General features: G+C 30.4%; 1 protein-coding gene across 20 annotated transcripts in view; it reads left to right on the top strand.

Moving 5' to 3' along the window:
- LOC143249617 (cAMP-dependent protein kinase catalytic subunit 1) overlaps positions 1-12,602 on the top strand; it is a 102,037-nt gene that overhangs the window by 80,386 nt on the left and 9,049 nt on the right. For 13 of the 20 annotated variants that reach the window (XR_013027868.1, XR_013027867.1, XM_076499765.1 and 10 more), the window contains 3 exons: positions 1,671-1,753; positions 3,121-3,247; positions 3,867-3,962. Coding sequence is in view for 18 of the 20 variants with exons in the window: in XM_076499765.1 (XP_076355880.1) it covers positions 1,671-1,753; positions 3,121-3,247; positions 3,867-3,962 (306 nt within the window). In the remaining 2 variants the exon portion in view is untranslated. Of the gene's footprint in view, positions 1-1,670; positions 1,754-1,829; positions 1,913-3,120; positions 3,248-3,866; positions 3,963-12,602 lie in introns of all 20 variants that reach the window. The other 7 variants (XM_076499768.1, XM_076499767.1, XM_076499770.1 and 4 more) reach the window with 1 other exon arrangement.

Below are 12,602 nucleotides of genomic sequence, written 5' to 3'. Positions count from 1 at the left end.
GTAAAGCAGATGGATTATTGCATTGTGGCTCTTCCCACCTCTGATGTGATTTGCTCTGCTTTTCAAATAGGTTATAGTCAACTACACACACACAGTGAATCCCACACACACACACTGTTGAGATAGGGTTGCTACTGGGTTAAATGTTTAATAGACTGTAAACTCATGGATGCTGTTAGGTGTTGGATGTAACACACCTCCCATATCTTTAACATGAGTAAAGCAGATGGATTATTTGATGTTGGTTTCCAGGGATCAGGTGTCATTTGGAGTTTGACCAGCCACAACAATCCTTACGCTCACAGGTGTGTGTATACTATATGGTACCTTCCTTCTATCACAGACAAGATGATAAAATCCCAATGCCACTAGGTTTTGGACTGAAGGTGAAACTCAAAACAGCAATTTTTTTTTTTTTTTTGTCATACACTAGATATTAGTTCCCAGTTGATTTGGTGCTGGTTGTAACTAGATGAGACACATTAATTCCCATATGTTTCTGCCAAGGATACACTTCTCCTACTGTATACTTTGCTCAAAAAACAGGTTTGAGGGTGTATCTGCCACAACAGGATAAAAATAAAAGTGATTTGGTTTCCTTTTTTATGAAGCAGTATATATTTTTTGTATAAGCAGTATTAACAGTTCTTTAACTTGGCAATGACTTACAATTGTTGGCTTTAAACTTGGGAAGCATATATAACAGTATTCTTTTACTTGGTTGGGAAAATTTTGTACCTTTTAATCACACTTTCAAAATTGGTCAAGCATGGATGCTTTGTCTTGTGAAGTGTTTGTTAAAAAGAAACTATTTAGTTTTTTTGTTCTACAGTTAATAAACTGCTTCAGCAGTAATTTTACAATTTAGCTTTTCCTTATATTGAATATTTTCTTAAAATATTTTTATTTTTATTTATCAGAGCTTACATTCCATTCAAAAGGGGTTAAAAAAAACTAGCAGTTAAGATAGTATAAATGTTTCAGTTGAAAGAAAGTGACAAACAGATAAGAGATTACTTTGCCAAACGAACACTTAAGTGTCGGTGCACATCATGCTAATATCATCCTTAGTGAGTGGAATGCTGACTATATGACTTACATGCTAATTTTATCAACAAGGTGGAAAGTGAATTAGTATAATTTCTCTCTTTGTAAAAATATTAGTTTATATTGATGATCTTCATGCTGTTTAATTGTAGAGGAAGTGTTTTTTAAATGTTAAATAAGTTGTATGTAGTAGTCAAGGAAATAATGTAACCATTCCTGCATCATCTATCTAAAATGTGACTGGAAAACCTCATGGAGTGGAAGTATTCTTCACTTTTATGTTTTATCAATATGTGTTGTGGAGTACTTCTGCCTTGCAGGATTTAAGAGTCTTCTGCAGACACGCTGTACTGGGTTAATTTCATCACCACTAGGTACTACTGCATCTGTTTTTTCATTTTGAGACAACTCATTCTTTCCATAAATGTCTACCTTTTAGACACTTAAGAAAACTCAAATCCTCATCTTGTTAGTTTGGATTCAACACTGTGGAACACTACAATAATGATGATTTTTTGATAGTATAAAATCGTATTTCAGGTGATAGCATTTTGTGTTGGTGACCAGTAATAGTCTCAGTAACTTATGTTCAGCAGTTTTTATGAACATAGCTATTTTTTCAGGATAATTCCAATCTATACATGGTATTGCCTTATGTGGTAGGAGGAGAAATGTTTTCCCATCTAAGAAAAGTTGGAAGGTTCAGGTAAGAATAATAAACTTTATATTTTATTTTTAAACATTTTAATTCTTTAAAATTAGTTTTATTTCACTTTTCTCAGGACAATTCCAATTTGTACATGGTTCTAGAGTTTGTACCTGGAGGGGAAATGTTCTCACATTTGCGGAAGAGTGGAAGATTTAGGTAAGGTGCATGCTACCTCCTCTGTAAGAGTGTGCACCTTCTCTGTTTATGCTTTTGGCCTGTTTTTTCTCTGCTGCAAATACAAGAAATGCTTAACTAGTCTTGCATTTGCTGCCACAGTAGCTAATTTGCCTGTGAGAATTCCACTGTGAAATAATGCATGCTATGTGCAGAACTACTTTCCCTCTTGAAATGTTGTCACAGAATGAATTGCTACACGATTTGTCTTGATTGAAATTGTTTCAGTATTCTTGTTGCTAAATTGGCTCTTGTATTGCATGTTTTGGTATGTTGCATGGCTTTCATCTTGTCTGTTTGCTTATGTTGGTAGACAGAATATTACATCTAATTGCATGAGTGTTTTTTTGTTAATTACTGTTTTCAGTTTTTCACTTGTTGCTGATTGCATAACATTACATGCAAGTGTTTGATTTTTTTAATGATTTTTTAAAATTTACATTCCTTTAATGTGTGTAAAAAGTAAGTTTGTTCTTCAAGTTTTTTATTGTTAATTTATTCTGAATTTAATAGTGTAAATCAAACTTATTTCTAATTTGTTGAATGTGATCAACATATATTTCGTAGGATATAATAAGTGTGGATTATTTTAAACATACACTAGCTCTCTTGCTTATTGGATTGTTTACTGGAGAAATGCTTTATTTAATAAATGTATATGTATCTACTTCACAAGGATGTAGATTTTTATTACTGTTTGGTTTTCTAGTGACAGTTAATTGTGTATCATTTTAAACAGTTTCTGCATTGCCATAATCTCTCAATTTTATATTCAGTAGTTTCTGATCAAGAATCAACATATTGTGTTTAAATGTTTCAGTCATTGTAGGCTCAGAAATCTTATAGTTATGCTTGTATTTTATCCATTTTATACACTGTGTAGTAGCTAGTTTATACATATATAAAAATAATAGGAGAAATGCTTTTATATATGAATGTATATATAATATAGAATATGGTAACTGTGCAAGATACTTTTTATATAAAGCAGGTTTTGTCTGATGTAAAGGGATAAAATATCCATCATATCAATTGAGTTATAAAAGTTTAATGCAGACATGTTTAAGGCAAAGAATGCACTCTCATATATCGATATGTATTTACAAATATTTATTAGCTTTTTTATAACTGATTATGTCATCAAGAGAGTACACTTGAAAAATTTTTTTTTTTACCAATTTATTTCTTAGTGAGCCACATTCACGATTCTATGCTGCTCAGATAGTTTTGGCCTTCCAGTATCTTCACTCATTAGATCTTGTATATCGAGATTTGAAGCCTGAGAATATTCTGATAGACCAAGATGGTTATATTAAGGTTTGACCTTTACCTATGTTCAATCTTTGAAAAACATTCAAATTTAGTATTTTTCTAATTAAAACTGTGCTCAGGCTTCCAGTGATGGTAATTTTATAAATTATTACTCTAGTATTTTAATCAACTAAAGAGAAGGCTAATTTATTTTTCTGTAATAAAAATTATTAGTGATTAATGTACACAAAATGAATGAATATGATACTTGTGTGGTTTACAGAGAGTTGCAATTCAAACAGTAATTTGAAAGAGTAACACTGAAGCTGAAGTAGCACATTTACAAACATTTTTGAATCAAAAGAAACTTCACTGTTGAGAAATTCATATTTTTTCATAAATGATTCATAATTTTAAGCATAAACTATTTGCTTTTCTTTCTATTTGAATTAACTGGTGAGTAAATGTGTTTAATTAGATTAGTAAATCTGTTAATTATCTTGTACTTCATTACATCTTTATAAAATAATCTTGTCGCATTCATTTTTTAAGATAAGTTTTTATCACATAGTTTTATATTACTTGGTGTTCATACTCCTACAAACTTTTTAGCAGTCTAATTTATTATTTATTGAAATTTCAATTGATTTTCATCAGCATAATTGTTAATATATACTTTTCTAAGGTAACAGACTTTGGTTTTGCAAAGAGAGTAAAGGGAAGAACATGGACATTATGTGGAACTCCAGAGTATCTGTCTCCAGAAATCATCCTTAGTAAAGTGAGAAATTACACATGCATATCTAAATTTTGTTTCTAATTTGAAAATTTTTGTGTTAACTAACTAAATGATCTTTAAACACCAGGTTTAATTGTTGGATTGGTGTGCATGTGTGTATGTCTTTATAATACATATAAACAATGAATGCATGTCTACACAATACATTAACTATTCATTGGTGATTTAAAATCAGTACTGTAAAACAATAATGAATTTTATATGAACCAGAAAGGGCACTAAGTGGCCAGTTTATTGGTACACCTATCTAGTACTGGGTATGACTTCCTTTTGCCTTCAGAAAAGCCTGAATTCCTTGTGATGTGGTGCATTATGCTGCTGGAAGTAACCATTGAAAAATGGATCGATTTGGCCATAAAGAGATGCACATGGTCATCAACAGTGCTTAGGTACACTGTTGCATTCAAATGATGATCAATTCATATTAAGAGACCTAATGTGTGCCAAGATAACATTCTCATACACCATTACCATCATGTGCTGTTGACAAAAGACAGGATGGATCCATGAATTCATGCTGTGTCCTGTGCCCACTGTAGTCTCATCTTGTTCTTAGCTGACAGGAGTGGAGCCCAATATGGTCTTCTGCTGCTGTAGTCCATTTGCTTCGAGGTTCAAATTGTTGTGCACTCAAAGATGCCCTTCTGCACACCACTGTTCTATAGAGTGGTTATTTGAATGTTTGTGGCCGTCCTCTCAGTTTGAATGAGTCTGGCCATTCTCTTTTGACCTTTCTCCTTTACCAGGTGTTTTCATCCAGAGAACTGTCACTCACTGGATGTTTTTTTTTTGTTTTTGCACTACTCTCTGTAAACACTAGATACTCTAGTGCATGAAAATCCCAGGAAGTCGGCAGTTTTCGAGATTCTGGTACCATCACGTCTGGTACCAATAATGATTCTTTGGTCAAAGTCACTTAGATCATGCATCTTCCCCATTCTAATGTATGGTCAAACAACAACTGAATGTCTTGACCATGCCTGTATGCTTTACATGTTGAATTGTAGCTACATTATTTGCTGTTTGACCATTTGTGTTGAACAGGTGTACTTAATAAAGTGGCCACTGAGTGTATAATTGCAGTTCAAAGACACTTTTCTTCTATTATTCTTTTCTTCTGTCCTTAAGTCATAAAAGATAATGCCTGTGGTCAAAGTACCCAAGTGCACTTAGGATATTCCAGTTATCAGCCAAAATCTAAATGCTGATGAAAAACTTGCTAACAACTAAGGAGAATCAGTTAAGGATTAGGAATTTAGTGCTTGAACCCACAATTCCATCTGTCTTTCACTATCTGCCACCAGGTGGGGAAAGGCAGTAACCCTTAATACGTAGAAATAACTTTAATGTAGAATTGAACCAACCCAATAAAAATTCAATAAAAAATCTGCAGAGTAAAATACCAACCTCCACCCTTTCAACTGATTTTATAAATAATATAGTATTCTTTCAGTAGAACTAAATTACCTTTAATTTCTACAGAACTCCTAGCCTTCACCCTTTTATTTGATGTTAACCAAATTAAGAGATTACTACCATGGGTAAGCTGAAACAAGTTTAGCTACCTGAAGTTGATCTTTCCACCCAGATGTAGTAAACTACTCTTAAAAATGACAGCTAGTTACTTAAACTGAGAAACTTACACCCTTTAAAGTTTCTTGCAATTTATTCTCTGTGTAAGAGACCTTAAACCTTAATATAGTTTTATATTCATTATTTAAAAAAATGTTTATAACCAATCTTAATATTCACTATTTTTTTTATATTTATTTTTGAATAAATTAACATTATGCCTAAATGATTTGCTGTTATTACCAACTGTTAAAATTTTTTAATTGGGATATAATAATCCATTTTAACAATACTGATGGAACAGTGCTATTATGGGTGGGCAAACCAAGGATGTGAAATTTAAATTCCCTTCTCTTATCAAAAGTTCTCAACCTTATGCTGTTCTTCTGCTAAATTAATGTTTGCATCTAAATAATGAGAATGCATATTACTGTTAACACTTCTTTTTTTATTATAAGCTGTGTTGAATATCATTCTTTCATCAAAACACAGCTTATTAAGTGAAATTAAGTCACCTGTGTAATGAAAAGTATATAAATGTGAATTAGGGTTTAATATCTGCTTTAAAAAGGAATATTCCTAGAAAAAGAGATGCAGGTTTGCAATGTCTGAAGAAGAATTAGAGGATGTAGAACTCACTGGAATACCCACTGTTTATAAAATTTTTCATTAAAGGTGATATAAGCATTGTAAATACAAAGATTTAATTATACTTATACATTGATATTTGGTGAATTCATGTTGTAAAATAATTATTTCTGGATCTATAAAATTATGATATAAATCATTAAAGATCCTAATTCAATTTTTTTCAAAACTATTTTAATATATAAAGTAGTGAATTTGTAATTAATCACAGATTTGGCTGTTTGTAAAAAAGTATAAATTACTTACACAATCCAGTTCTGGACTATTGTTTTTATGATCCAGAAATAATGGCTCAAACCATTTAAAAGCAGTAACTTTATTTTTTCAACTAAGATATTCAAACTATTATCAAATAGTATAGCAAAAGATTTATTAACTGTATTTTACAGAGTTGATAATAAGTTTGAGCTTGACATGTTTTTTTGTTATGTAGTTTCAGAGTTACATGTATAAAATGGTAGATTGAAGCAAGAAAAGTCTATATTAATATTCCATCTTTAATGTCTTTCTTTAAATTAGTTATAACTATATTTTTCTTTAAAGTATGCATTTCATTAGTTAAAATTCATATAATATTTACACATAAAACCAAAATGTACAACTGGCTTCATTAATAGGTGCCATAGTAATTGTTTCTGAATTTCCCTAATTTTATTTTCAAAATTCTTGCAAGGAATATCTATGTTATATTTAGAAATGAGTTTTTTTACTGATTTTGATAATCAATATTTTTTCTTACAAATCTTTTAAAATATCAGTTTTTGTCTTTTAAGATTCTAAGGTTACGTTTTCTAAACTTGATTTTCATTCTTCATATTTTATAACATATAAATTACCTGTAATAACATGATTATGATAAAAACAATAAATTCACTGTTGATATAATTACATGGCAAGTTATTAATTTCTAAATTTTTCTTAAAAGTTAGAGAGAAGAGGACTTGTAGGTTTATTATACTTAAAACTGACTATAGGTTGTAATGATTTAATATACAGTATGCTTGTAAACTAAAGGTGAATTAAATCATCATATATCTCATGTTTGAAATATATTGCTATATAAGATTTTTTATTTTTATCTGAAATACTCATTGAAAATTGGTTTCATTTGTAAACAAAAATTCATTAAATCTATAATTAAATAATTTAATTTGAATTTTAAAAAAACTATATTGACAGATGTTTCAGGCTTGTAATGTTCAATTGAAATAGTTATTTTATTATAAGTTTTAAAATACTGCCAGATCATACTGAAGCAGAACGTATGTTTTAAAACAATTCTCCATATTAATCCATTTTTTGATATTGCTACTTTTACCTTTCTTTTTCTTCTTTCTAACATTATAACTGTTAATTTAAAATAATCCTCTAATATAGATATTTAATGAATTTGCATTTTTGTTTTTAAAATCCTGGTTTAAACTATAGGTGTCAACAGTTTTTTTTTTTCTTTAGTAAATTAGTGTAATGTATCTTTTCTAGAATAGCAGTTTTAACATTAACAAATGCATATTTGTTAAAATGATTTATTTCAATGGAATGAGGAAAGTCTTTTACTTTGAGATCTATGTAGGTCAGTCCTTAAATGTAAAGGATTAGTTTTGTCCTACATACTTAAAATCATGTATACCACAAGTTAACAGATAAATCAACTTTACCATTTTCACAGTGGTTTGTCTTGACATAAGTGTGAATATCCATAGAAGCTGGACAAGTTCTGTAGAAATTAAGGGTGGCTCAGGTGTACTGTAAGAGTGCTATATTATTTATAACATCAATTGAAAGGGTGGAGGTTGGTATTTTAGAGTGTAAAATTTGTTATTGATTTTTCTATCAGGTTGGTTTAATTCTATATTTAAACTATTTCTAAGTATTGAGGATTACTGCCTTCCCACAACTGGCTGCAGACAGCAAGAAGCAATTCAGAGTTGAGAGTTGGGTTCAAGCACTCAATTCCTAACTCTCAACTGATTCTTTTTAGTTGCTGGCAAGTTTTTCATCAATGTTTGGATTTTGTCTGATAGGTGGGATATATTCCCAATGCATTTGGATGCTGTAACAAAGAACAATAATAAGGAATGGTAGAGGAGCCATGTTTTTTTAATTTCAAATATATTGTGTGATTTGTGGTTTTATATGCATGCTTGCTCACACACCCCACCCCACAACAGTTCAATAAATTATTGTCATAAGAAACTGAAAATACATTACTATAGCATGTTTATTTTTGCTGTTTTTAGATGCAACATAATGAGCAGTGATACTCACCCTCTGAAGTTCATAAATTGCACTGACTCTTGAATAACTTGCCAAGTGCTACTTAAGATTGCTTCTTGGCATCTTTAAGTAATGAATATTATACTGAAATTTTCTTTATGAAAACAAGTTTCAAGGGTTACAGAAAGTAATTATATGTACTCAGTTTTTTGTTAATATGCTGCACAAAATAAACATCTCTGATATCTAAACAAATAAGAGTATCTGCAGTACCAAGGTCTGTATATTTTGAACTTAATCTTGAGAAAGCTTGTCATTGCATTAGATAAAAAACTGAGCAGTGTTCTGGATGGATACTTCATAAAATAATAAGGTAAACATAGTAGGGATACAAATGTTCACTGCATGTAGAGCTGGGTGATTTTGTCAGTTAATTGATAAATTCATTACCTATCAGCAGTGATTGATAATGTAACTGGTGTCTTGTGAACTGATCAATTATTTACTGTTTTTGATCTGACTTCTCAAGCAGTGGATTTTTTTTTTTTAATTTTGTGCAAATCTACACAAGGGCTATCTGTGCTAGCAGTGGAAATATTACCATTATGTTTATTATTAAGCCTAAAGCTATGTAATGAGTGGAGGAGAGATGCTTCAAGATTTGAGGGTCTCTGGTTTGATTTGCATTGCTACTAACCATACCTATCTTGTCTTCTGTCAGTGCAGAGTTACACAGGCTATCTGCCTTTGTCACTAATTTCGTACTGCTGTTTAGAGGGAAGGCAACTGATTGGCAGTACTCAGTGCCAACTCTCTGGCTACTTAAGTGTTAGGTAAATTGTAAAGATACTGGTTTTTTTTCTGTTGTGTTGTTTCTGACTTATAACTAAACAACTGTGTTCTTTAATACTGTATCAGTAGGTGCAGGTCTAGGGGAGGAGTCCAAATTTGCCATCGATTTCAGATTCAGAAGTTGTTAATATATTTTTTAGTGTTCTATAAGCAGATGTGAGTCTAGGAAAGGGTTCTAGAGGACTAACCCCTCCACTTTTTGTTCATATATTAATAACTGTATCATTAAATTTGTAAGTACAGATCTAGGGGAGACGGTCCAACCATTCCTCCTTTTTTTTTTCAGAAATTAATAAAATATAAAATAGCCAAATACTCTTATGCTACCATATAATATTTATTTCTTTAGTCTGTTAATTGTTGTAAGACTAGGATTTCTGAAGCTGATATAGCCAAAGTTTACAGCAATCCAGTTATATTCTCACAATAACTGATTATTTTTAATCCAATACAATAGTATGAAAGTCATTTAACCTTATGTGCATGTGTAGGAATCAAAGTGGAAATGGCATGACTTTGGAAATTGAAATTGAAACTTTAGCTTACTTTTCTGTACTAATAGTGCTGCTAAAGTATTTAATGTCTTAATTAAATAATGCAAGAACAATTATGACGTATATATGACATTATTTGCTTTTTATGTGTTACTTTTCTGTGTTCTTAGGTGTATTATTTAATTAAATAAAACATTAGTAATAGTGCTACTAAAGTAAATAATGTCTTATTTAATTAAATAATGCAACTAAGAACACAGAAAAGTAACACATAAAAAGCAAATAATGTCCTATAAATTTCATAATTGTTTTCAACTTCTAACTATACAATAATAGGCTTTAAAAATTCAACCAAGCTTGTCATTATGATATTTGTGAGGAACATTTTTGGATTGGAGGAGAAATAGGTAATTCTCTCTACAGAAAACAGAGTAATAGAGTATATCATTTGACAGATTAAAACTTTGACTTTCAATTGATTATAAGTAATATAGAATAAAGTGTCGGGAAGCTTTTAGCAATTTGCTAAAGACGGGATTTGGTGGGTGAGCATGGCAGGAGAGTCAAATTTTCTGGTTTATATCTCTGTAAACAAATAAAATTGATGGCCATACAAAGTATTGTTCATCTGAGTAATAGCTATATCATAGTTAGAAACTTACATTTAGATCCCATGCATCTTGGAGAGATGGTAAATAAATTATGGAAGTGGAATGACCTAGAGAGCAAATATCACAATTTTCATACTAATAGAGATTGAGGATATTTTAAAATATTTTTTATGAAATTAAGAAATCAAAACCTATTTGAAAATTTCATTTATTAACTACATTTTGATGCAAAGTTTATTAATATATAATGATAATGAGATAATTAAATTTTAAATGTAATTTCCCAGTTGTAATGTACACACCTTAATCTGCCTTTATAGTGTGTGTGTGTGTGTTCCTATTTCAAATTATGCAAAGTAAACTTAATGAAACTAGGCTAATAAAGCTCTTGAAGTATAACTTGCCATTTTTCATTTCTGATGTATGTTTTTGTGTCAAGTGATTGAACTTCAGACTCACTACTACAGGTTTGTTTTGTTAAATTACTCAAAACATGTTTGATTTACTTCATATAGGCTCCACCTTCACTCTGAATTACAAACGTTTTCTCAGTTTCTCCATTAAAGACTTTATAATGCCCACTGTTGACTTTTTATCTTCAGACAACTCAACAGTAGCATCTTACACTGGTTGTATAACTTTCAGAAATTTTTTATGTAGTGTCAGTATCTTTGTGTGATAGACCATTTGTAACTGCTGCCTTGTTACTTTTACTATGCTTTTTGTCTTTCAAAGCTGTCAAGATTGTGACTTCTTGTCCTAAGAAGTGCTTCACCACAAGGTATCTGTTATTCCATCTTATTTCAACATCAATCTTTAGTTCATATTGAGGGAATCTGAAGAAGTGTTTTACTTTTCTTTTTACAAAGGAGCTGTATGTTTTACTTCGGTGAAAAATAAAAGGCCAACAATGTATGTATGTAAATGCTGATGCATCATCTATAGTTTTTAGGAAACTGAAATTTCTATAAAACAAACTTCTCATGTCTGTGAAATATACCAGTACTGGATGTGCCAAGAGACAATATACACCATTGGTTTACTATAGTTGGGGTGCTATAAACCTCAGAAGTTAACTACAATTTATATAATGCTTATTAATTGAGAAATTCAGATATTTGACTAAGAATATTTACAGATTTTGAACATTACAAACTATTTGACTTCAATGGATTCACATTGAATGTTAATACTTTTAAAATAACATTACATAAAATTAGTGGTAGAATTACTTGGCATGTGGTTTACAAAGAAATAATACAGAGCGAGTTAGTGTCCTGTTCAAGTGAATATGAGCTGCATGACCTAAAAATTAATTCACTTGTCTTGATCCCTTGATAAGTTATCAAGGAAGTTACAGACCAGGTAGAAAACTCAGTTTTGCTTGCAAGTTTGTAAAACCTTTGCATATAGATCATTATTTGTAATAACCATTATTGCAAATTGTGTTATTGTTTGTATATTAAAATATATCTGTATTAAAAGGAGAACTGTGTGTATCAGTTTTGTTGGTATCGTAAATTGGATGTATATCAAAATTTATTTAACTTCTAAATTGAAATTATCATTTAACTCAGTTTCAGGTCACTTAAAGTTATATATGTATACGTAATGTAATAAGTTTTAGCCTTCATTCTTTCAACAACAGTGTTATTGTTCTTTGTTAAAAGCATTTCACAGAAGAATCAGGCCAATATTTGACAATGATGCTCACTCTCTTTTATGTTGGGAAAATCAAAGCTGTCTGTTGTATTAAAAGACCTCATATCTTTAGTAAAGTAACTTGTAATTGCTTAGAGTGGGATATTCTGATAATTATATCATTAGAAGAATGGCAGTTGTTAGATGCACAGAAAAGTTGGTAGTTTATTGGTAATATCTGAACTGTATTAAATTTTAAAATACTCAGTTTAAAATATTGTATTACAATAAGGCAATACAAGTACAGCTGGTACAATACACTATATAAACTGACAGCATATTGCAGTATACTAGTGTATTGTTACAGTACTATCCAACATAAAGTGATTTGATCGTTTAATAATGAAATACACTTTGAAAACAACTACAAAGAGAGTTTGAATATGGTTGAATAGAATTAATAAATATATAGATTTAAGAGTTGTTTTTTCATGGTTTTTATAAACATTTCTTTTGTTGTGGCTTGTGAAAGTTTTTATGAAAAATATAGTTGTTTAAAAGCTACATAAATTTTCCTTCTTGAGAAG

Source organism: Tachypleus tridentatus, chromosome 4 (assembly GCF_004210375.1).
Source record: "Tachypleus tridentatus isolate NWPU-2018 chromosome 4, ASM421037v1, whole genome shotgun sequence".
NCBI lineage: Eukaryota > Metazoa > Arthropoda > Merostomata > Xiphosura > Limulidae > Tachypleus > Tachypleus tridentatus.
The sequence above is the reverse complement of the archived record's forward strand: the minus strand, read 5'-3'. Positions and strand labels throughout refer to the sequence as shown.